The following is a 27,214-nucleotide window of genomic DNA, read 5'->3' on the forward strand; positions in this document are numbered from 1 at the left end:
GATACAAACACATTATAAGCAGTCAGTAGCCCGTATAACAACATAAGACCCTTTATACATTTTCCACCAATAATAAACGCCAGCACTGGGATCACACACTGGATATAAGGAATAACCCAGCCCCACCACACAAGCAAGTGGGCCAGCATTGCAAACATTTTCTTATCAAACAATACAAAATTGCACCCAACAGATTGCTCCAACACACTCTGGTCAGGGTCCGTCCCTTTTTGAACCTTATTTCAATCCTCTCGTGCCCCAAGTTGGGCGCCAAAGAAGGCTGTGCCTGCCGGGACCAGAGACCACGTTGCTGTTGTCCCTCCCCCACCCTCAGACACAAGTAGAGCACAAACCCCGGGTTGAAATAAGAAGAAATTTAATACAACAGTGTAATAAACAATCTGAACAACAACAATAGCAATAATAACAACAATAAACAGTAATAACAATAAACAAGACAAAAGATACACAGAGAAATACCGAAGTGAACACAGCCAGCCCGTTACGCATGCGTCCCGCAACCAAAGCCCCAAAGGAAAGCTTCCCATGCTGCCGGCCAGACCTGATGTCAGCATGGTATGAATAACCTGGCTGGACATCCCTTCCCCCTGCTGGGGAAACTTAACCCTATCCTGGCTGAACCAGGACACAAATTCTCTGACAAAACAGTCACACATCCAAACAATATAAAAATACATCCGGAATTTTTTTTTTTTTTTTTTTAAGCACAGGCATCAGAAAATACCCTTTCTTTCTACGTAGCTTTTAAAAATCATGTGTTTTAAATATACCCTGAAATCACTTTTCAGACCACGTCCAAAATAACAAAAATTGAATTTTTATTTTCACACTTGGTTCTGCTATTTAAATGTTCATGGAAAGTGAAACCAGTTCTACCTGCAGCCTTGTGAAAGAAGTCTGAAAATATCTCCTCACCATATTTTATAAACAGTATTTTAAACCACTCACCAGTTTGCCACCAGTGGTCCAAGACAGGTACCTTGAAAACCTTTTTTGACCATTCTAGTGTGTCCACATCACAGTGCTCACCAGCTACAAATAACGTTCTGAACCTTTAAATAAAAATAAAAAAGTATGTATCTTGATCTGCTTGGGGAAAGGAAAACAAGATAACAAATTCAATAAATATCTCTGATCATTGTCCCAGATAAAGGGAAATGGGGAGGGAGGATTCTTTGTATGCTCCTTCCTACCAAAGAACAATTAGAATCTTAGCAATATTAATTTATGCTACTTAGTACAACATATAAAAGAAGCTCTATTTTCTGACTGTAAAGACCTTGGGAGACCAGAGGCAAGCAGCTGTCAATGGAAGTAAAAAAATAATTAAATTATCTGTACACAGGAACTAGATAGATGTTAGGAAAAACATAAGAATGAAATAAAGGGTCAGAAAAAGATACCAGAAAAATTAGCAAAGAAATAAACAGAACTAAAAGGAAATACCTGTAGCATAACTTAGTTTTAAGTTGGTAATAATGTTCCATTTAAACAGATTTTAATATTTTCTTGAATTGTTGAGTTTTGATGGGCATTTGGAAATGAGTTTTGGAGGAAACAATGGGACATAAAGCCATTTTCCTGTGGAGAGGCAGGCTATATACTAGATAATGCCAACCACAACAACATTCAGCAACCTTGGGTCCCTGAATGCAGTACTAGACTTCAGCTCATTTGACTGGATATTCCATAGCCAACTTTAGCAGAGAAGAGATTTAACACCTGGCAGTCCTGACAGATGTGATCTGCACGTTTGTACCACTGAATTAGGTAGTACTACATAACTGGATATTAAACCCACACATAGACTTTAACTTCAGGATCTTTTCTTGGAAGTTTGATCACACTTTACTGTCCTTCATTAAGCATTACAAATTCACTTCACACGCTGTTTAGAATTACAAGGTCCGCTATGTCAGTGGTAGCTTTCTTAAACAGGACTACTAGTACGCAGAAGCTAGACATTACTGTACATTACTGCATGATGCTAAGGTTTTGATCCAAAATTTACACAGTAACTTTACTCATGTCATAGCAGGTTTTTTACACCTATATCCTAACGAGCAATTTAAGACCCTGTTAAAGTCCTGGGCCTCACAATTTAAGAATAATATGACGGGCAACAAAGCTGATAAAAGGAATGTCCTATGAAGAGCAGCTGAGGACTTTGGGTTTGTCTAGTTTGGAGAAAAGGAGGCTGAGGAGCAATCTCATTGTTCTCTCCAGCTTCCTAAGGAGGGGAAGCAGAGATGGAGGTGCTGATCTCTTCACCCTTGTATCCAGTTATAAGACACATGGGAAAGATTCAAAGCTGTGCCAGGGGGAGGTTTAGACTGGGCATTAGGGAGCATTTCTTTACCAAGAGAGTGATCAAACACTAGAACAGTCTACCTAGAGAGGTGATCAATGTCCCCAGCCTGTCAGTGTTTAAGAGTCATTTGGACAATATCCTTAATAACATGCTTTAACTTTTGCTCAGCCCTGAAATCATCAGGCAGTTGGACTAAATAATCATTGTAGGTCACTTTGAACTGAAATACTCTATTCTATAGTCACAGGTACTCATGACACTGGCCAGACACTGTAACCTAATAAGATACTGAAGAAAAGAATCAATTACGATCTTGCCCCCACACCTCCAGCAAAGAAATACACAATCCTCTTCAGGTAGAAACACAGAACTTTTAATTCAGGTTCACGATATACAGATGAAAATGAATGGCCAACTGTAATTCTCCTTCCCCAGAAGGCTGGTGTGGCAATCTGAAGCACTTCAGCCATGTCAATGACTGTAACCAGCAGGTGTAATTCTGCCACGAGGCAGGATGAATATATAATGTAAATTCTGAATGCAAAGCTGCCACACACATGCCCTATCACCACAGACCAAAGAACTTGCTTGTCTTCTGTAATAGCTGCAGAGGGTGGGCTCATGACTTCCCTCTCCTGAATCCTCCCTAGTTGGCATATAACCAAAGACAGCACTTTAATTTTACCCAGAGATGTAATTTAAAACCTAAAAAGTTGAGGAAAGATAAGAGGCAAACACAGATCAGAAACATCAGAAAATCAGATCAGAAAATCAAAATCAATCAGAAAATCAAAAATCATCAGAAACAGAAGAATTCTGTTCACTAGCAAATAACCTCTTTCCTTCTTTCTTCAAGTGAAAGTGTACAGGTATACTCACACTACAAGCGACTAAACATTTCGAGAACAGTCTGTCATGCCAAGAGAAATCACACACACTACCAAATACTGCATCAATCTTTAAGGCTTCTGAGATGACAGAACGCCTAAAGATATGAATGGAGCTTCATGTGGCTGAGAATTAGACCTTAGGTTTAAAAACACTTCCAAAAATGTTCCCTTGTTAGGATTGCAGCACTCTACCACAGCCAGATCAATGTCAATGACATTTTGTTTCACTTCAAGTCTTCGTACAGTCCATTATAAACAAAGACAACCAATGAACAAAGGACTTGACTGTCCTTCAGCAAAGGACACAAACTGCATTGATTTTGGAAAACCTGTAGACTTTTGGCCACAAAAAGAAAGAATTCTTAGATATGGTGGGCATGAAACAAATTTCACATCAGAGGCGTGTAATTTAGAAAGGAAACTATGAGATTCATCTTTCCATGTAGATGAAATCCAGAAAGCAATATAGGAAATTAGGAGAAAAATCAGAGCAAATAACTCAAGGGTGTCAGAAATGAGGAAGAGAAATGCACAGATTAGCCTGTCTGACCGTAGAACTGGGAATACCTCTAAGAGGGAACCTAGACGTTGACTTCTCATTTTAGAGACCACAGACATCCCATAACAAGGCTGCCCAAACCAAAAAGCGTACTTTGAATATTCACACTCCCTTTCTCTCCAGAGGATAGGCATATTCCCTTAGCATAAAAGGCAACCTCTCACAGAATAAGGAGTAGTGATCTACTTGCTGTGTAGATGAAAGGCAAGATAATGTACAGAGTAAAGCTACATCTGGAGACAATGTGAGTAAAACATGGGATGAAACATCATGAATTGCAATGATCCATGTGCCACAAAATTGAAGAGAGTTTATTTAACAGTGATGCTCGGCCTAGACTGAAAACATTTGATGAGTTTATTGTCTTTTAGATCCATTTACAGATCCATAGATAGAATATAGGAAAACAAATTTCCACAGCAAAAGATATTAGGAACTCTATAATCATCAACGTAGGGACCCCTGCACCAGATAAATGTAATAACCTGAGAATGGTCTTATATGTGAACTAAGCAGCAGTAACAGTCATAGAGGTAGCCATATCAATATCTGATATATGAAAATTAAATTACTGCACATCTATTTACAAACTTATGAATGTCAGAAGACCTTGAAACAATGTTACCATGTTGAACTTGAATATGCAGATGAAATAATTCAACTTCCTTGTTTTCATAACAGCGTTTCAGCCAACCCTCTTTCTGACACCCCAAGATGGCTTAGAGTGGCTTCTTTCTTGGAATAGAAGACTGGGGAACAAATGTATAAGCAGCCTTCACATCAATTCAACATAGTTTTCTGTGCTCATAAATATACAACCTCACTTTGGTAAACTGCTTTCTGAGCCCGTCTCCCACATTAAAAGATAATTATTGCATTGAGTGTGACCCAAATCAGTATCTTGCACCTGAATGCTTTTTATTGTAAAGCACAAGCCATTGCTGATAATTACAGTTAATAGCTAACTGGAAGTTATAACACATTAAAAAGTTTATGATAATAGAGAACAAAATATTGTATAAGTGAAAACCATGAGTATGTATTTTACGACTTTTTTAAGACTCATGTTCACATGCAGAGCACTCTTGTTAAGCACTGCTCTATTTACATTGTATGGAATGTTCTGTAATCAGGCATGTTAAACAGAAGATTTCAGCTATGATGTAAAAATTCAATTTATGAATTCATTAACTTTACAAGCTAATGAAAAATTCTGTTAAGTGTCCTTGTTTTAAAAACAGGGCTATTAAAACACCAAGAACTTAAAAGACGATGAAAAAGTTAAAACATCATGTGATCCTCTAAGGCAAAAGCAGAATTACTATCTTCTGAAGTGCCCGTTTTAATAATCAGATTTAATAATCTGCAGGCTCAAGAGCAACTTTATGTTGTGAGGAGAGGGATTAGCTCTTGCAAATTCATAGCACAAAACAATCAAAAAGAATATCAGAGCAAAGTGCCACAAGCCTAGCAAAGTATAAGAACTATGGAATTATTTTCTCCTATCAAACAGTATAGCGAGAGAGAGGGAAAAGGTTATAAAATGTCCCATTGAACAATTTTTTAACAGTCCACTTAAAACTTCAAACCATGTCAATTCACCTGTTATTGCAATCATCTATCACTGACTGCAATGCAGTTAATGGCGACAAAAGATCTCAAAACTTGTTAAATAAATTATGTCCTAAACTGTTGCTCTGAAAACTTACCCTCCTAGCACAAAATTCGGCGCAATCAAGTTTTTAGGACCTATTCAGTAGTCCAGCAGAGTGGACTTGAAGTATCACCAGGGACAGATCAAGGTCCCTAATGTCCCTGACACAATCTAAATTGTACAATACAGCATGTACATTTTGGTGTCACTCCAAACACAAAAGAAACCACATATCCAAACCACTTCCCAAAAGCAGAAGTGTTTGCATGGGTAATAATATGAGCTGCACTTTTCCAAATTAACAGATCACAGAAGTGGTTTTAATTCTGGAATGCATACACCAGATTTTTTCTGGCAAAGAAAAACTCTATCACCATCACATTAAATAACCTTTTTTTTCCTGAAAAGACAGCAAGGAAGCTTTATCTGCACTTTTTAACATAAACTGGAAATAATGAACTCTTACTAATTCTTAATGTACCTGGAGACTGCAGATACTTAAACATGTAAAATAAATAAATAATATGTTCACGTCTTCTGAATTCTCTCCATCGATGTGTTTGTTCATTTTCCTTCCTGAACAGATTTTACCTTGGTCATGAGAATCCAAGCAGTGGAGGTTTGGGTGACAGAGTCAAAAGAGACACAGAACACAACTGCAGCTCAGTTCCTTCTCACAGGGTGGGTGAAGGGTAGCTCCACAAAGGCTCTTCATGCACACAGCTCAGGACTCCAACAGCAATGGCCATACATGATCTACAGCAGCACCGAGTAGGGGGTAATAGGCAGAACTACATAATGTACTTCAATTGTCCTAAATTCTGGGTCTTGATCACATATCCTCCAGCAGCATTTGTGAGACATCAATTATATGAGAAAGTATTTCGCTCTCATGGGTTTGAATTTCCTACTTTAATTTCACATCCTCTTGCTCCTGTGTTATGAGACAGAAAATGGGTGTTTCTAATCTAATTTATATTCATTATTTCTGCACAGTTTTTATGCAGTCTCATACTTTTTTCTAAAGCAAGTGCATTAATACCTGGTATCAGAGGAATTAGCGAGAATCTCTAGATTCTCTTGATATAAAATGACAGAACTTCACAGCCGACAAAGTAAAGCAAGACAATTAGGCTATGGGACACCAAATGTAAATTAGTATTTATATGTTAACCTAATCTTTGAGTTGTTGCTCTAGTTCATGCAAAACTGTCAATTGTCAATCATTTGGAAATAAGACCTAAGCAGTTCGTAACAATTATATCAACTAAAGGATGAAATGTGATTCCAAATATGGGAAGAGTTAATGGCTTGGTGTTATAGAGTTACCTCTTGAAGATGAGAACAGATTCTAAAAGTTGCACAGAGTAAGGTCAGATATGAGGGTTGCAGAATTTAGATGTTACTTGTTTTTCAAACAGAACAGGCAGCAATATGATCAGACAGCTTGCTCAGCAGCACTGGATGTTATCAAAAGCCAGGTCTTTAGATCCTCTAGCAAAGTATGGTTGAACAAGGTTTTTATCATACAGTAGTATAAGTTAAACACCTCTTTTACTATTAAGCATGAGACATGTTTAAAACACAGGTGATGTTTTGTGTCAAAGGCAAACAAATTTCAAGATTTGACTCCAATAGCCAACAAGGAATTTGAAGCATACACACTAGAACCTTTGGAAATCTCATGTAAACAGAAATTTATTTGACTTATGTAAATTCCAAAGAACGCAAGTCTGCTTATAATTCAATTTACTCCTGTAAATCAAGTACTCCTTTGTATACTGGAAGCTGGCACTGTCTGCCAACTTTGTACCTTATCAGTAATCATCTTTTTTAACAGTATTTTTTTTAAAGTGACATTGATCTTTATCATTTTTTTTTAATAGAATTTTTCAGGAATGAAATGTAACATGGTAGAACCCTTTCTCAGGACTGCATTCCTTGATATGTGTTTTGGAGTTTCTAAAGTAACTAAGGATACATCTTAGCCCAGGTAGCAGAAAGACATCTCATTTCAAAGATTCTGTACCATATAACAGAGAAGAAAGCATCATAGATCAAGTAAATGAACTAAAAGTAAGACTGATTTCAAACTGAAACAGATAGAATTCCCTTGACCTTGGATGGAAAAGTCCATCCAAGTAACGCCCAAAAGCAAGGATCTTCCTAGAATGGAAATTTTAAATCACCTGTTGGTCTCCATTTCTTAACTGCACCTACTAGATACTAAATGCTGTGCTAGAACATTTATACGTACCAGTAAATGACATGGCCCAAAGCTTTTATTATTTAAATATCTGATAACTAAATCTGCAGACAAATGGAGAAGCTCATTAACTATGCACTGAATAGGAATGATGAAATATCTCTTTATATCTGGGGCAATGATATTGAAAAGGAGACTCTTATCTGAACTTCTCATTTGGCCAAAAAATGTGACAACTTACAGAGCAGGTTAGCAGATTCTCCATGAAATATATAAAGACAAAGTCATTTTATTCATTGCCTAAAAAATACTAAGGAACAGCAATTAAATTTTCTAGCATATGAATCACTTTCTTGTCAATAAACATCATAGAAGAATAGTACATTAGGGTCTCAAATGAGTTTGTTTCCCATTTCAAAGAGGCATAAGGATGGATGATAGAACTCAAAACAGATGGAAGAAAGCAATGATGAACTTGTAATGAATACTTCAGGAGCAAATCCAGTTTACTAATAAATAAAACTTTCCAGAGCAATTAAGAATGTGAAGGTCTAATGAAGCTACATGGCTTTTTATCTTTCCCTTCTCTTTGGACAAGTGTGATAAAAGATGTTTTTACAACTGAATAATGCCTATACAGTCTGACACATTCCTTGTTTGATGCTGAGCAAATTATTCAAATTCAAGATCAGATATGGTACATCATTTTTAGAATGTTTGCCGTAAGATACAGAAACCTGGTCTCCAGAAGACTAAACACTCAAAGATGCCAATCAGTGTGAGAGGCATTTTATTAATATAATGCTAATAACACTTTTTAACTATATAATGCTAAGAACTCTGAAACAGTGGTAGTTTAGCAGCTCAAACTGGATATTCAAAACTAATAGAAGACTTTGACCTTAATCTCTCTGCACCTCAGCTTACCATCTGCAAAACACAAATACCCCTCTCCCATCTCACAGGGGATCTGTGAGGATGAACTCAGTTGTGATTTTGAAGCATGCTGATAGTATACTGATAAACACCTTAAAAACAGTACAAGACAGCAAATAACTCAATCTTTGGAGCACATAACTATAAACAGCAACTATGTTATGGGGAGATAAAACACTGACTAGTTGCTGACTAAACAAACACTAAAGAGCCTGTGCAGGCAATGAAATGAGAGGTCATGTGGGAATACAGTACAGGGTCATGTAATCCAAGACCGTATCACAGCATATAAACACAGTGGAGTAAAATTAAGGTTGAGCAAGGATTCCTAACTTGCTAAGAGCACTTAACCTTAGAGTCATGATCTTTTTAACAGCTTTCATCTCATCCAAACTATCAATATAAATTTACAAGCAAATACATGTATACCTAGATTGTCAAGAATACATTTAAATTCTGCTATACAGAGGTGGGCAAAGCCCTAGACACTGCTATTCTTGATTCATCCAGCCTGTTTCTGTAAGAAACTGCTTCCAGTGTACCCTTAGTTCACCTTTTCAGGGAGTACTGCTTTCCCAACACTGCCTCAGGGTCCTGCTGACGAATTGCTCTAATTGCAGTTGGTGAAGTAAAGAAGGCAGCTACTTCATGCTCTGCTAGCACACGGAAATAGGCACCAGCATCTGGCGTTCCCACAGGCTTCCCCTATGGAGAGAACAATTTAAAATGTCACAGGATAAAAATACCTCATAATTCTTTGACAGTTCAAGGCTTGAACACATAACAGTAGTGGTAGCACAGCAACAGAAGTAATTTCAAGTAAGACTTTAAAGAAGGTTTTGTTAAAAATAATAATACTGTGAGTGTATTCACTTGCAGAAATAAATTCACAAGGCTTGGGCACAATCTCTCAAATGAACATAGCACATACTAGCTGCTACTTAAAAAAATAGGACAAACAGACATGTGAACGAAAAGACAGCCACAAATTGCTGTCATTATGCTGGCAGCAGAGGGAGTCATGTCTACATCCACCCTACTACAAAGCAACCTGTAAAACACCCAGAGTCCCACTGAACAAAAAGTCTCTGGACACAGTGACACTGCAGCTATATCCCCATGCACAGCCCTACGGGACATAATGCCAGCTTTTTCTTACCTAGTAATTTCCTCCTAGTTCTGGAATAATTCCCACTTAGCTCCTTACAACTGGCTTCTTGGAACCTTTGTGGGTTGCTGCCCACATGAAGACCAGATCCTTTTTCTGTTTTAGTGTGCTACCAGTCTGTGGGCTGGTTTGTGGTTGGTTTTTAAAACTAAAGATTGTCTTGAGCTAGGGAGCCTAATCAGGAGAATTATAAACAGAAGTACTAAGATGTGAAAAACTGTCCAATGGCAAGTAATAATAACAAAAAATAATAAAAAATAATTTTCTGTGTTGCTACAAGTATGAAAAGTAGTTGGCACAGGATCGTATAATCACAATCTTGCTGTATGCAATTAACCACAGTGTATGAACTGCTCCACACATATTCTAAAATTATGGAAAGATGATGTCAATGTAGAACGAGCTTTAGCTCTACAGGTATTGCCATGACCTTTTCACTAGAAAGGCTACACTTGGAAGATGGACACTGACAGAGCACACAAGTTAGGAGAGACACATTCTTTTCATACTGCAAACACAGCTTTGTCAATGCTTTATGCAAGAAGACACACAGAGGAAGTTTCACTACTGAAGCATCACCATCTTTACAGCAGTTCACCCACCAGTCACAAGAAAATTCATACAGTCACCATCCTTGTATAAATGCAAATTTGGAATAGATTAGTAGGTCCAGTGGGGGAAAAAAAAAAAAAAAGGCATAAAAATTTAATACTTTTTATTTTACCAAGATGAAAAAGGAACAGAGGCATTTTAAAACCTTCAAGAATTTACTAAATTCAGTATTTTTATGCTGATAGTGAGGCAGTAGTAACATAGTAAATGCCTTTATGAAAACACACTCTAATCAAGTTAGTTGACCCATCCCAACACAAAAAGCAGCACGTTGGCTGTGATGCAAGCTCACAGAAATTCTTCCTTCTCCCTCTCTCCCATCTGCCTTCTCCACTACAGTCTTCCAAAGGCTTGCTCTGCATCCAGCTGTGCCTGAACACTGGCAAGAGTACTGATGAACCATCTGCCAGGTTTAAAGAATGCAGGACCTCTGAGGTATGTAACATTTAGCTTTGCAGCCCTATGGTGAGATACTGCTGGTGAGACAAGTACTGGAGCAGAGGATCACCAGAAAACGAAAAAAAAACAAACAACCCAAAACCAAAAACCAAGACATACCAGAATGCACAAATGAAAAGACCCTTTTTTTTTTCTTTTTTTTTGAAGGATGAAGCAGGCAGTGAGAAGCAAATGGGGAGAAAATAAAAAGTAGCAGGGAAGAATACCACCAGTAACAAAAGTCCTCTTTTTGCTAATAGCCTATCCTGAATTACCAAAAAAACCTGCAAAAGTATGCTATTTGCTTGCTGAAAAAGTCAGTTATGTCCTTTTGTCTGTCAGATAACACACAGTTCCCAAAGAAAAATCTTTCACCACACTGTCTTTAAGCATCATCCTTGCAGACTTCTTCATCACATCTTTCCTGTGTTCACCAATATTTCTTTAGGAACTTATTTATTCAAGTCGATGTCATCTCCCTATAATGTTCACTATACCTGCAGATCTGTAACAGTCTGGTTAGGAGTTCAATCCCACATAACTAACTAATGCTAAAACAAATGGTCTCAGACTCTGAAAAATTCTAAATTTCCATAAATTTCTCACTAATTATGCCATTGAACTAGTATCAATCATCTTAAACAGCAAAAAAACTAGCTGTGGAGCAACCTGAAATTGGTTAGCCTGCCAGTAATAATGCAGGCTGTTAGTTTTAACAAAACAAACGGAAATGTCCAAAGCCCATAAAAGGGTTTTATCTGGCCCTGAGCATACATACCCACTCTTTCCTATGGGCTTGGCTGCTGATGTTCAAAGCCAGGTACCTTGGATCAGACCACTAGGAAAATAGTGAGTTTTGAGAAGAGCTGAAAGGAGCCTCCCCTTCCTCAGAAGGTGATTAATGCTTAGGCGCTCACCCTCGGTCCCTGCCTGAGCTACATCACAGTCGTGCCTTTACCTCACACCCCCAGCAAGCCTGCGCGTGAGCACATGTTCAACACAAGCAGCTAAACCTTCAGGAGTGTGTGGGTAGGCATGCAGGGGCTCTGACAGGTTGGTATTTATATTGTCACAGTAAGCTACAGCAGCTTCGGTTTGGAGAAGTACCATTCTCAGATCTAGGACAAAACCAAATAAAACACAAACAGTGGAAGGAAAGAAACAGAAAATTCACCTGACAACTGATAGGAAATAATACTCAAAGAATAAGGTGACACTTAAAATATTCATTTAGGAAAAAAAAATCTGGCCCAGCTGTAAAATATTCTTACTGATTCTGCAGAAAAACTTCCCTGATGCCTTGGCAGCTATTCACAGTTTAGCAAATGCATAAACAAAAACTGACATAAGCAAAACAAATCCGAGACAGTGCAAATTAATTTCAGAGCCACAAAAATACAAATAAAATTATCAAAGAGAGTTCTCATTTATTATACAAAAATTTTAAGAAGTAATGCAATATGCCATGAGAGGCTTATTACCACATCCAATTTTGATTTTTAAAAAGTTAGTAATACAAACCATAAAGCACAAGGTAACTGAATTCAGAATATGTTGACAGATTGCTGAGTCAAGTGGGTACTATGAGCAAATGAGATACTTCCACTGGATTTCTACAGGGTTCATCAAGACCTGTTGCTATTCAGAATTTGCATCAATACTGGAGATGAAAATTTATTTTAGAAGTTACTGGCAATAATATGTGTGGTTGGCAGGAACTGAGAGTGTGGTAAACAAGAACATGGCAGTCAGAAAGAGAGTGATCTGCCTCATCTAATTTAAAAAAGAAAAGTAGAAACAGACACTTCTTGTATCAGCTAGGAGGATTCAAGTAGAAAAGACTTTCTTTTAATAACCTACCAAGAGACTCTGAGACAGACAGACAGATAGGAACATCTTTCTGGAAGTACCTAGATTTAGCATGTAATTTATCAGACGTCTACCAGCTGAGCAGACATCCTAAGGCAGAATGTGTTGATGGATAATACATGATTATGAAAGAAGATTAATAGTCAGGCAGCAAGAATGATCAAGAGGATAGAAGAGTTCTCTATGGAGAAAGTCAGAAGCCACCGGGATGTATTAACTGAGGAAAAAGATATGTAATAGGAGCTATAATGAAATAACCACAATGCATCAGTAACAGCACAGCAATTCCCTATACATCTGACTCCTAGCAACAAGGGGATCTGCAATTAAAGATCAATTCAAAATTATGAGGAAGAAATTCCCTCTGCATAGCAGATATTAAACATAGAACTCCTTGACACTAAAACCTGCTGACACCAAAGCACACACAAATTCCCGACACATCAGGATTCAAAAGAATATGTTAACAGAGACATTAATCCTTCTGCTGCTGACCTTGCCTCTGCTAAGGACTTGAGATGACACATCCTACTGAATTCACAAATACTAACAATATGGATGATGGCAGAAAGATCACAAAACTGGCAAACTTCAGAGACAGTGCCTGGTTTGTAAGCTAATGACAATGGCTTACAAGAACTGTAGAAAATCCTGATGCCTCCAAGAACTGTGCCAAAGGAGAGTAATTTTAAACCTGTTGCTGTTGTGTACCCTGCAGATTTGTTGCAACAGCAGATTTGCATACCCTGCAGATTTGCTGGGAACTGGAAGGAACCCAGTGAGAGTTGTGAGGAAGGCTCCACATTCACAGCAACATCCTGCTACAGCTCTGTATGGAACAATAGCTCCTTCTCTGTTCTATATCACCCAAATGAAGTTCTTATGCATGGCTCCTTGGCAAGCATAGGCATCCTCTTCCACATCCTAGCTCCAGTTCAAAGTCCCAAGAACTGGAACTACAATGCTGCCTTTTTCCTGACATCACAGGATCACAGGTGGTAGTTAGACTTTCTCTTTATGCTGCCCTGTTACTTACAGCTTGCAATCCTATTAGCAAGAGCAACCCAGAGTGGGCTGTGAACCTTCAACTAGCTTATATATAGCTGAAGTTTGTCATGCTTTGGAGAAAAACAATCCAGGACAGATTATTAAAAATCTAAACAAACCTTACTGTATTCAAAGGAATTCATTACTGTTTTCACATTCCTGACAATGGTGTCACAGCACCTAAAAATTAAAAGCACATAGTTTCCATAGCAGTTGCTAGAATGACAAGTTGTCACCTACTAAGTAATTTAAAAATAAACAAATCAATTGAAGAAGTGAGGGCATGAAGTCAGCACAGTTTATATTCAATGGTGGTTGTCCCTAGACAAAGTGGATGAGGTGTTCTGCCCCCGTACCTAAACAGCATACTTACACTCCCTAACCCAAAACTCATCATTAGGCAAACATTTAGGAAAAACTTTTACTACAAATTTATGAATATTCACTGTTAAGACAGTCTTCTGAGAAGAGGGAAAATTATACGCTGTTCCTCTTTGTCAACTTTATTTTTTTCGCCATGTAGAGAAGCCTTCTTTTTCTTCCCATTTTTAATCCTCAAAAAGATCACACTGCTGTCATGAACTCTGTCTGAAGACTCAGTTGGTGGCATCTCAGAGAAAGAAAAATGGGAAATGTACTATTACTGTTTAATAATGTTCTCACCAAGAGCAAAATTCACAAAGCAGACATGTAGGTCAACCAGATATTAACTCTGATTTTTCTTTAATACTCACTGTTAAAGAAATAGAATTTTTACTCTTTTTATTTTCCAAACCCAACACATTTTAAATTCAGAGGTGCTTTTATAATGACAATAACATCTTGATCCCCACGCATTCACACAGAGATAAAACTTCACTGTAAGACAACTATGTAACATAGACTGCTGATGGAACTCATCACTTTCCTCCTCATTCTTTCTTATCTTATTCTACACCTGCTAGAATGAAAACCTCTTCATTGCAGTATTTATTCTAGTGATTCTCTTCTGCCAAATTCATGCAACAATTTTAATGTAGCCAAGTGTATCAGTGGTCAAAACCAGCTTCTACAAAACTATCAAAGTCTTCTCCTTATCTCCAAGAAGCTGCCATTTTTCTCACACTGCTTCCCTCTTCTACTTAATTAGTGTGGTGGTGATAAATTAATCCCCGTGGAATGAAAAATCTAATTAACGTCTATTAGGAGTTTAAACATTAATTAGATCATAGTAATTTAATACTTGAGCTAATACGATATTTGATTCTATAAATGTGCATTTCTGCTACTGGGTGAAGTTTTTGCTCCTTGTTATTCAGAACATCAGAGAAGTCAACCACAGTGATCCCCAGCCTTAAAATTCTATTAGTCTAGTGTGAAATCACTGGGATTTTTCAGAGAAACTAGAAAATTGAACTCTTTTGTAAGAGAATTCAACTTGAAAGGGAATTAAAAACTACTTTTTCTTTTTGTTACTATTTCCATTTTTTCTAGTGAAAGTAATTTGTAACTGGAGGTCTCTGTTTAATTATTTGTAGAGACCCTCAAGCCACTAAAGCCCCAAAAATTGTATACCTGAACTATACTGACCATCTGGAGATACAACAAAGATTGAGATGGGGTTTGAAAAGTATCCAACATCAGGTAAATTGTGCAAGTTATAAAATCAGCCTAGAAAAGAGCTCAATTTCTTCTCCAAATTTCAGCTGAACTCACACATTTAGTGTTCATACATTCTGAACAGGCATGTTATGTGTTCACTGCCTCCAAAATTTCTTCATTAAAAAGCAAAGGAATTTAAAAGAAGACCTTATTATTCATACAGTAGGATTCTAAAATACAAAAAAAAAAAAAAAAAAAACAAAAAAACACCAAAGCTGTATTTTTTGATTAGTGGATAGAACAGCTGAATAAATCAAATGAAAACTGGATGATTAAATACACTTAGAAATGTAAGAAACAGTCATGTACATGAGGAGAAAAGAGATTACTATTTATACAGGTATGCTTACATATCATGTAGCCTTCCTTTTATGAACACTCATCTGCATATGAGAACACATATGTATGACCAAATGATCAAAACTTTTTATATGCAACAGAAAGAACACCGTAGTGATCTCTTTATTTCGTAAGTAATTAATCGAGAGTCTACATGACAACTCAAAATATTGAAATCAATGCCAAATTATTTAATGGCCCTCTTGGAGTTCTCACAGATATATCCATGCTTGCCCTACGTAAACGAACAACACACAGGAAGAATCTCACAAGCATGACCTCTGGCATGAGCAAAAGCTACAGGACAGCTGTACAGTATGCACACACATACTATAGAACATCATGAATCCATCTCTGCATCCAGAGTTATTTGCAAGCTCAAGTACACAAGTATATAGTGGTAGTTCTTTTGGATATTTTTATTCATCTTACACAAATGTATTTGAACAAATAAACTGCAGTAAATTTACTATACTCCATTTTCCACATATATTTAGTTATTAAGGAATCCTTTCTGCAAAAGAGTGTACCCCATGAGTTTAATGAATTATCTCACTTATCTGTTCCTCTCAAATGCTGCCTTTTTTTCTTTTCCTAGGATTTTGTCTCACTGCTTTTAAACAAACACCTTCCTACTCTTTTTAAAACTACTTGTTACTTTTTAATTTGCAATGTGTTAGAAATAACCTTGCTTCCTAACGTCCTTTAGAATTTGTATGTGCACAAAGAACCAGCATCACTCCTGCAATCAGCAACCTGACAATTGTCATTGACTCAGAAGCTTTCAGAAGTTCCACAGTGAGATGGTTTCTAAATTAACAGAAGCAAGTGGATTCCACCAGATTAGCATATTGGAGACTCTTCAAAAAAAAGCTAAACATAAGCAATACCCAAATGAATGGCTGATTTTTATTGCCATAGTTGCACTGTAGATATTCTCTGCATCATGTATTTCAATAATGCATTAATCACAAGCTATCATGATGAACACTGAAAGTAAGCAAGTCGGTAAACTTTATCTGGACAGAAGGTACATTGAGATTCAAATTAAGAATAAACATTTAAGTTTTCTCCAGCTGCTGCAATGATTGCCTGGGAGCATTAAGGCATGTGACCTTCTCTGTCTTAGCCACTTTGGGAAAAAAAACCCTTGTGCTTGTTGTTACTACTTTGTGTCTTTTAATATTTAATAAAAATACTTGTTTTGAAAACCTGCTTTTCTGAGAGATTACTGAAAAATTAATCCAATGCCTAGAAGCCAAAAACCAAAATTATTTGCCTCAGATCCTACAGATCACAAAATTATATGGAAGAAAAACATCCTGACAAAAGCTCATTTTCTATTTCACAGAACAACTTAACACACTACCCACAGTCTTTCCATGAACAGAAGAAAAAGTAAACATTTTTAAAAGTTAACCACAAAGACAAGAGCATATTCCATATTTGTAAGACCTCAAGACTTGCTTTGCTTTTAAACACTGTATTTTTTTCCTTATTTCACATAGTTCTGTTAGAAAAATTATAAACAGGATTTTGTACAAAGCAACATACACGGGTGTCACCTATGCACAATCTGCTGTTGTATGAGAGATTATCAATCTTCTTCCTACATGCACTGGTAAAAATAAACTTAGTACCATGTGAACGTGAACACACGCACATATGGTGTCACAGACTTTGTTTGCATAGCTAGTGAGGTGAATTAGAGAAGATTAGTAGATCAAATTACTTAATCCTAATGCTCTTTACCTCTTCCATTAGATGTTATTTGAAGTTTATTTTATACTAGACAGCCTTGTTCACTTGACCAAAAATGCATCTCAGAGTTCTCTGACAGAAAACTATCCTACAGATCTCTGCTCCCTTGATTGAAGGGCCTTCTCTTTAGGAAGTGTCATGCTGTCCCTTTCATTAGTTTCATGCAGATGACAGCAGCATGTCAGTTCAAAGATCACCAGTAGGCTCCACCATAAAGTTTCTATATTGCCTATCTTCCATATCTCTGGTCACAGAATGAAAACATATGCCAGTGCCTTCTTATCAAGAAGGGACAAGATCATTCATGATGTCCTTAATGCCAATGAGCATCATGAGAGATACTGCATACCCTTGTGCCCCACACTGACAATGGTGCAGCAGAGACCTAATTTAACTGTGCCTTTACAAAATGCATAATGGAACAGCAATCTGCATTTGGTCATTTGAAAGACACTGGGCTATGTGGGACGGACACTGTGCAAATGTTTCCAAAACCCTGCAAATTCAGGATATCACATTTAGTCTGACCATCTGCGAGGGCATCGTTGAGACCTTCCTTCAGATTATAACACTGAGCAGAGCTCTGCAGGACCTGTATACAGAGTTCTCTGCTCTCTTCATCACAGGTGGGGAATCCAGCAATGCCCTTTGTCTGCTCCTTCACTGAAGACAGTCATCAACTGTCAGGTATTCAGTGCATGGTGTGGGATGGGAAGAATGCCACTGGACATTAACGTCTTTCAATCTGTCAAATGTTATGCAGTAATTAAAAAGGAACTGATTCCCAATACTTCTCTCCATTCTCAGTTTTCTCCTCCTCCACACTTGTGTTTTTCACACTCTCCCTTGCTGCACTCAATTCATTTGTTTTGGGTAAACCTGGCTAATTCAACTATGCCTCACCCCAGCCTGCAGTATCCTCCCCTTTATGACCTTTTCTGAGTGTGACTTGAGGCAGAGCAATAGATAATATATTGCCAACGGCCACTACCTTAACCACTGCACTTCAAAGAAATGGTATCATCCTGAATTGTAGGGCAGGGACAAGGTCTTACACATGACCAGAAGTAGCAACACTGCTACCACCACTGTGTAGGTCCTTTATACACTGCATTTAAGGAGAGAAAGAGACAGTGTGGCTGGGGTTTGTGCAGAAGCCTCAGAGGGCTATTCTTAAGGCATACTGTATCCATGACTTATGCAGTTGCCAGGACAGTGCCTGGCACACAGGCAGAGCTGGGATGGCACAGGTGGTGTCTGGTGAGGCTTGCTGCTCCACAGAACTTCCCTCACAGTTCACAGCCCCATGGGAATCATCTCTTAAGGCACAGCAGCTCTCAGAATCAATCCAGAGCTCTACACCATCTTTCCACAGCTCTGCAACCAGTGCCCTAATTCTACCAGAAACCTCCTAAACACAGTCCCACTCTCAATACATGTACAGGAAAAGAGTACATACCCATACAAGCATCTGGACCACTGCAGAGAAGGAATGTTTCAGCATGTTTTCTCACAGTGGTCCTCTGAGGGTTGCAGGCATATAGAAGCAGCAATCTAGGCACACTTTTCCCTGGACTTTTCTCCTGGACTGGTGGTCTGGAACTAAGGGGGCAGATGTCCTCCTGAGCAGTGGGCTTGTTGGAGTGCTGTCCCCTCCCCTGAAGACCTATTCAAGATCTCTGTAGTAGTGGCACATGCATTGTGCCACCTCTGAAGCACGGTTTTCCCACCTGACCAAGAACATGGTCTTCATCTACTTGAATGCAGCACTCTTTTTCAGTCCTCTTCCACTTTACAGCAGGTTTGACATCAGAAGCAGGGTGGTGCATCTGTTGGAGAATTTTCGGGCCTTTCAGAGACATGCTGTCTAGCTCCAGGTTGTCCCTTGCTCAATATTCTTGGAGGCCAATGCAACAGTTGTCACTACTGCAAAATGCAGCAGTAGGAAAGGATGAATAATTTTAATAAGGTTATAAGAAAGATATTGTTCATAAAGGTGGAACAGCAGAAGAAATAGGGCTGGTAAAGAGGATAGAAGCAAAAGCTTGGGAGAAATAAAGGAGCATCTGAAAGTCAGAACAATCTAGCTGTCATTAGCAAATGTGAAGTCACACAGAGCATTTGGCCCTTTTGCATAGCACAAGAAGTACATCAGAATAATGTGGGAGCTCTTGACAGATCTAAAGCTTTCCATTAGTGTATTTACTTTCCATTTGTTCTAGAAAACTTCACAGTATAGTCCTACTCATTGGATCCTATCCTTTTATCCCAAGTGGTAAAGCTTCTGTCTTAGCCTTCTCTGTAAAGATGTCATTCATATGTCTAAAACCACTCTGTGAACCAAATCAATAAGCAAGCACAACCAGAGGAGTTATTTCAGAACTGCACTACTGCTGTAATTTGAAATATCATGTAGATGCACCCCTAATGACCATTGCTTTTCTGGACTTGGGGATCCTTGACCTGCTTCAAGAAGTGTCTTCTGCTTGTGAGAATCTCACTTATGAACTTATAGAGTGAATTTCCAGCAGTATACTTCTGACTTCCAAGACAGCCATAGTCAGTTCTGTAGTACCTGGTGCAGCAGCATCCAAACAATTTTGGTGGCAACCTCAACTTACTACAACTGTCCATGCTTTTTCAGTATCCCTACGATTCAAAAACATATTTACTCAAAATTCAGGCACAATCCCAGCACCAGCTACCCACCAAGCAGTAAGTTCATAACAGCAAAGCAACATCTCAACCAATACCAACTTAACTGGTTGTGCAAACACCAAAGGATTGTTTTGATAATGCTTGCTGCTGAAAACAGTAACAATCCAATTCTGTTCTAGTATGGTTATCTTCAGTTGTACAGTGTAATAGCAGGAAGAGAGATGAAGTTTAATCGTACTATCTGTTTCCTTACGCAGAACCTCTGCACCTATGATGGTCTGTAAAACAGTAAGTTTCCACCATATAATGCTGACTCCCTTGCTCCAGAAGCACTATGTGCATATGGTGCCCTGACAATTGCTGTATCCACAGTGTCATCAAAGCTTGTTTCATGTGCTTTTTCATGCCCTCAGTATCCAGTACATTCACTACACTTCTGCAGCTCTTGTATGCTCTGTTACCATTGGATTTCCTTTAATGGTTCACATGTTTCTAACTACCACTATAAATCAACAGAGGTTATAGCATGCCACAATGGTAGAGCTAAAATAACTTCTGCCTCTAGGACCATTTAAAAAAGACAGAACAATTACTAGGTGGGCATCATGCTGCACAGTGTTGGAGGAGTTGGGACATGCTCAGAATTCCTGATGTCAGGTGAATACAGACATCAAGTCTCAGCATGCTTAACAGCTAACAATGTCAGTGCTTTTACATAAAGTGTCTTTCACTGTCACTGATAGATACTGGATTCACTTCCTGAAGAATAAAGATGGTTCAAGCAATACCGTATCTTCCTACCTGGAGATTAGACAATCAACAATAACTTCTGAAAAAATAACAATAAAAGGCTGCATGACTGCTTTTTTGAGCACTAAAGTTAGGATGCAGCAGACCACTCTAATTGGACTAGATTCTTCTCCACCCCACTGACTTTCATCCCTCAAGAAGAAGTCTTGGCTTCAGCTGCCTTGGAGTGGTAGACGGAGGAAAGAAGAGACAAGTCTTCTTAAAAGTTCTGGATCGGACCATAAAGCTCCCGATTGCCTCCAACTCAGACCCGGTAAGAATTTGTCATCTCCAGACATGCAAAACATAAGATCCTCTCCTAGATCCATAGTAAAGGTAATCTAATGGCCTGTGGCTGAAGCCTCAGCAACACTCCAGGTACACTCCACCATCTGCCATTTCTAGGTCTGTTGTTTTGGAGTTCCTTGCCCTGCTGACCATCAAGAGTCACACAGATGAAGTAGAGAAATTTGATGGACAATAAAGTGAGATTTCCTTAAGAATAACTCTAATAGATGGGAAAGTATAAACACTGAAGATATACACAAAACGTAAACAAAACATATGTGGCATTGTCCTGGTTTCAACCAGGATGGAGTTAATTTTCATTGGAGTATTTCATACCATGTGATGTTATGCCCAGGTGAGCAGTCTCGCTCTTGGCCTCTCACTCTCTTGGGCTCACCATCTGCTTGTCGGTCGGTATTGTTGCCGTGGGGGAGGGTCATCGCATTTGGTAAGCCACTGCTGCATTTTACCCATTTTCTTTTTGAACTCACTATTGTTACTGTTGTTCTCTTGTTATATTTAGTAAATTCTTTCTTTTTATTCAACCCACGAATTCTCTTCTTTTGTCCCTCCCCTGTCTTACCAGAGGGGGGAGGGGGAGGTGAACGGCCGGCCATGTGGCATCTGGCTGCCGGCTGAGTTCAAACCTCCACAGGCATGAAGAATAGACAGGCATAAATGGGATCATCAGGATCATCATCTGGAGGAGATGCTACCTTTTCAAAGGTTGGCTTTTTAGAACAGATCATACCTCATACAAAACTGTAGTATTCCCATGAAGGAGAGGCCCATAGCAAATGTAGGAATGGCCAACAACCCAGCCTAAATCAGAAGCTGCCCACCACACCTAAAATGAAATAAAAACATAAATATAGAGAAGAGTTTTTAAGATGAGTTCAAAAACATTTACATGACATTTAAACAGAATTACCTCACCAGGTTTGAGTCCATATACAGCTGACATTGTCCAATTCAGCATAACTGCATAGCCGCCTGTTGGTCTGACAACACCCTAAATGAGAAAATTTTAGTATTTAAAATAATTTGAGGGATGCAATGATGTTCCTGTCTTCAGTGAAATTTTGGGGCTTTAGCACTAATCTAATTCACATACTTTTCACTTAAAAAAAGAATCATTCCAACAAGTACATGCTTGTGCTAGCATTCCCACTGAAGAAGTAATTTTGGAAAACAAACAAACATACAATCAAACAAACATAAAAACCCAATCCAAGGCCTGAATGACAATAGTTTTCAAAAGATAACTAACAAAACTAGAACTGTCTCATTAAAATCAGATATATGATTATTTAGTCAACATACACTGACAATACACAGATTGAATATCTACCTCACTTAAATTGTGGACATATAAATGCTAAGCAAGTTTTTAAATGCATAGACTTTCTGTATCATCACTGGAAAAGAAGAGCACCTGTGAAGTAGCCAATCCCTAAAATAACTGGGGTGAATTACTCCCTGAAATGTATCCCTACTTCTGCATTGACTCTTTCTAAAGATGTCAGAAAATTGGTGTGGTGGTTTAGGCCTTGCCAGGACCGGAGACCACATTGCCGTTATCCCTCCCCCACCCTCAAACCGAGTAGGGCACACACCCCGGTGTTGAAATAAGGAGAAATTTAATACGACAGTGTAATAAATAACAATCTGAACAACAACAATAGCAATAATAACAACAATAAACAGTAATAACAATAAATAAGACAAAAGATATACAGAGAAATACCGCAGTGAACACATCCAGCCCGCCGCGCATGCTGCCCGCGACAAAAGCCACAAAGGAAAGCTTCCTGCGCTGCCATGCCGGACCTGACGTCAGCATGGTATGAATAACCCAGCTGGAGATCCCTTCCCCCTCCCTGCTGGGGAAACTTAACCCTATCCTAGCTGAACCAGGACAATTGGCTTAAACCAGATGTCCACTTTTGAAAGGTTTAATATCTGGCCTGAAGTATACATATGAATGCAAAACGAATACCATCTCGGTCTCAGTCTAAAAGAGGGATTTTAAAATCAGAGAAAGTCTCAATAGTGTCATGCACCTTAGTAAGCCAAAAAAGAGCTACGGAATGCTGTTAATAGGAAAAATTTTGTAATATTTTGTAGTATTTGTACATTTAATATATATTTCATAATCTTCCAGTACATTGCTTCTAAAGAAAGAATTAAGAAAACTATTCCCTGATGTCCTAACCTAAAATTCAGATGAGATTCATTGAACCAAATTCTACAGTGCAGACACTGCAATGCAGCTACATGTCTGTGCTAGACACGGCACATTCTCTTTATGTAGTTAACAGAATGAAATAGGTACTTTCAGTCCACGTCCAAGAAACAAGGGACTGTGGAGACACATTAAATCATTAAGATGGAGATCACCACAGCGACTAACACTTCACAAATTTCAGAAATCAGATTGCCTTTGTTAATCTCAGTTTTTAACTTAGTCCCTGCTGTGAGATTAACAGAAGTTTCATTATGAAGGTCACAAGTGAGCAATTTTACTTGCATAACAAAAGAGTTACTTTATTCATTAAGTTACTCATTGTTGCTTAGTGCTAGCTGACAATCTCCCTCTTATAAGGGTGATTCATTCGAGGTTTCTATATTTTTCTCCGGAAAGCTAACACAGTGAAGTAAACTTCTGAGAACTTGTATCTCTGAGATACTATATTTTGAATCTAACAGTCAAAAAAATCACCTGTTGTAATAAAGGATCTTGTCCTGGACCTTTTGACAATATAATTAAATAATCCAATATAGATATGTTGTTTTAAAGTGCCCACATTCAAGGTAAAAGAAGACGACACTTTTCTCAGCACATCTGATGTTTGTTTTCCCTTTACCTCCCCATAGTTTCTGAACTTTATAGACCACATCATTAAATAATTTTCTAGTAGTAGTCTAAGCACTGCCATATCCAGGGATATGTGATACTGTCTCTGAATTTGCAGCAGTAAGATCACTGCCAGAAAATTATATTCAGCTTTCCTTCTACATTTTAAAAGAGAATTGTAAGTACTAAGCAAACAATCAAAAATTTGCTTTTAAAATAAGATTTTTTAAAAATAGATCATAAAGACTACTTGACATTTGAAAGCAAACATTTTCAAAGAATGCCCTATGTTAGTTTTCACTGACTCAGACTAAACTTTCATTTCCATTGGAGTTGTGTTCTCAGAACTGTTCAGTACTTAACTTCACTTAATCTGTAATGTCATGCACTACATCTTATCTATGGGAAGATTAGATAATATGTAAATAATGAATAAGCAAAGACTATTCAGCAATAAATGCTGTCACACAGGTGATGTATTAATTAATCTTGCCATTAAGTGACTATACTTTGTTTATCTGTAACACTTAAAACACAGAACATTAATTAAAGGATAAAAGACATTCTGCTGTCCTCAGAAGTTTATACTATACAAACATTTTTAAATAAATGCAGTTTATCTTACTACTATTTAAACAAACAAACATGATTTATTCCTAGTCACTGACTTTAAAGTAGTGAAATGTGAATAAATGAGATTAAACCAATTCTAGCAATGCTTATCATTTATAGCATTGGCAAACATTTTCAATCCTTTTAATTAAGTATCTTCTCAAGTGGAACTGCAAATAGATTGGTCACAGACACTTAGACTACAGATAGTCCTTTACCTTGGGCAAACCTGTTGTTCCAGATGTATACAGAATATAAAGTGGATGGTCTGAGGGAACGGAGACACATTTATAACACTGTGCTTTTGCAAGCTCTTCTTCCCAGTCAAGATCACGACCTGGGGCAAGAGGAACATGGCCCTGCCCATCGAAAAACAGAAAACCATCAAAAGAAAGCCAGATGGAATACATAGATTTAGGTCAAAAAATATGCACTGTTCAATTTTGTTTACAGTGCTATTCACTTTTCTGTACAGTAATCTCTCTGCTGCTTCAGATCTATTTACTATTTAAATCTTAAAAATTTCTCACATAAAATTCAAAACCAAACTACAACAGATACACTAAAAATTTTACTTGTAGAAGAGAAAAGACACATTCACTATATATACATCTGTAAGTTAACATAAAGGCACAACAACTGTACACTCACCAAATTAGGTCGCTTGTAAATGAGAACTTTATGAGGTTTTCTCTGTACCCTTGCCAGGGCTCCTTCTAGGAGAGATATGTATTCCACTTTTCTTTTTGGTTCTACACCAAAACTTGCTGTTACAATAAGTCTGGGCTAAAATAAAGAAGTTAGATTGTTAATAGATAAATTTGCAATATATTATATCTATGTAACCTAATAACATGTTTTCCATTAGATACTTTGATTAATGATATTCAATGTATAACATCTAACTTCATATAATAAGAGACAAGGGTTTAGATCAGTTTTCTAAGGAAGTCAGGCTTGTGCGATCATGCTGTCCATGCATCTGGTTTTTGTTCAGGAGCACTCTAATAACTTCTGACACTCTTCACCACTTTCAACCAAACTTGAGTAAGAAATCAACAGCATTAAATTCTTATAAGTGGTACAAAGATTAATGAACAGAGAGAAAAAAACATGTCCATCTTAGCCCCTTCATAAAGGAAAAGTGGTACAGTGATGTCAACAATTATCTGTCCTATTTAGCCTGCTTTCTAATTATCTGCCTGCACCCAATGGCATATTTCAAAACTAGCTGTTTCACTTTGCTGGCTCTCTTCGAGCCTGCAATTAAATGGCACTGGAGAGAAAAGAGAAATAGGAAAAAGGCAGCAAGCGAGATGACAGGAAACTAGAAATACAGGAAGACAATAAGCTAAAGTCATAAGGCACATGAGGGAAGTAAAGCTAGAGTCTTTCAAGTGATGGTTTCAGGATTCAGGATGCAAAATCATTAAAAATCAGATTTCCATAGTTCTGGGGTTTTCACAAAAATTTATATTTCCAAATGTGGACTTAGCATCTTTGTCATTATATCAACCTCAGGTTTATGTAAGATTTCTTAAGTCAAGAAATCTGCATACAAACTACTTTGAATTATGTCCCAAGATCAGAATTTTTATTTCTTGTATTCCAGAAAAGAAAAAGTAGCACCGACGAAACTACATGTTAGAACACATTTTAAATGGAGAAGAATGAGTCTTCAATCTCCTTGCTTTTGGACTTACGCTCCCCATTTTGATCAAGCTAATTTACTAATTGTATTCATTAGCACAAATGTCATAAGCAGACACAAACTACAATGCCACAGTTAAGGCTGCATTAAACTTAGCACAGAAAGCCCAGATTAATTTGTTATGTTGTGCAGTAATAAAATGTTTCCTGTCCAAATCTGCCATTCAGGGAAGTTTGCTAATTAGTGTGTATTCAAAAAAAAAGATTTCAGGTGAGCTTTAAAATTTCAGTATTTGTCATCTTTCTCTTTTGGGATGCACCAATTTTAATAAAAGGTTATATAATACAATGCAGTTAAACTGAAACTTCAGCTGGGAGCTACCCTGAAATTAGACTGTAATTAATGCAAGATATTAACACAGTTCTATTCAATTGTTAAGAGGAAAGACTGTTGTCAACACCAGATTTACAGTCATTTTTAAATGGTGCCACCACTACTCATCAAATGCTCTGTATGCAGTAAGGAAGTCTGAAAATAAGCAATACTGATTTGGTGATGTATTTCTTAAGTGAGGGTTGCTACTTGGAAGTATCAAGGATAACTCCATGCAAATCAAAGGTCCATTGCTGGCTTTAATTGCTGTTCTCTAGTGTTTTATCTCTCTGTCTATTGACATTACTTCCCCGGCATCTCTGCTGTGCTTTTATACACAGTACTTTTATACACTCTTTTCCCATCTCTTTTAGTCTTCCATTTAGTCCTGCATGGTAAGATTAGACCTAGTTTGAAGGAAAACCAGGAAAGTTCAAAGGTTTGCTGGAAAAGGAATGCCAGCTATAGCAAGCTCTCTCAAAAAAAAAAAAAAAAAAAAAAAAAAAAAGTGGAAAAGGTTTGATAAAGCAAGGCC

The 27,214-nt window shown here is 37.7% G+C and overlaps 1 protein-coding gene across 1 annotated transcript in view; it reads right to left on the bottom strand.

Annotated features, from left to right (window-relative positions):
- The window catches only part of ACSS3 (acyl-CoA synthetase short chain family member 3), a 147,854-nt gene that overhangs the window by 48,726 nt on the left and 71,914 nt on the right, over positions 1–27,214 (bottom strand). Inside the window, exons 4-9 of the mRNA XM_026864053.1 lie at positions 25,308–25,442; positions 24,875–25,015; positions 22,119–22,199; positions 21,939–22,034; positions 9,131–9,282; positions 970–1,073 (exon numbers count right to left, since the gene is read on the bottom strand). Of these exons, the coding sequence (XP_026719854.1) occupies positions 970–1,073; positions 9,131–9,282; positions 21,939–22,034; positions 22,119–22,199; positions 24,875–25,015; positions 25,308–25,442 (709 nt within the window). The remainder of the gene's footprint in view (positions 1–969; positions 1,074–9,130; positions 9,283–21,938; positions 22,035–22,118; positions 22,200–24,874; positions 25,016–25,307; positions 25,443–27,214) is intronic.

Source organism: Athene cunicularia, assembly GCF_003259725.1.
Source record: "Athene cunicularia isolate RWA chromosome 1 unlocalized genomic scaffold, athCun1 chr1_part2, whole genome shotgun sequence".
NCBI lineage: Eukaryota > Metazoa > Chordata > Aves > Strigiformes > Strigidae > Athene > Athene cunicularia.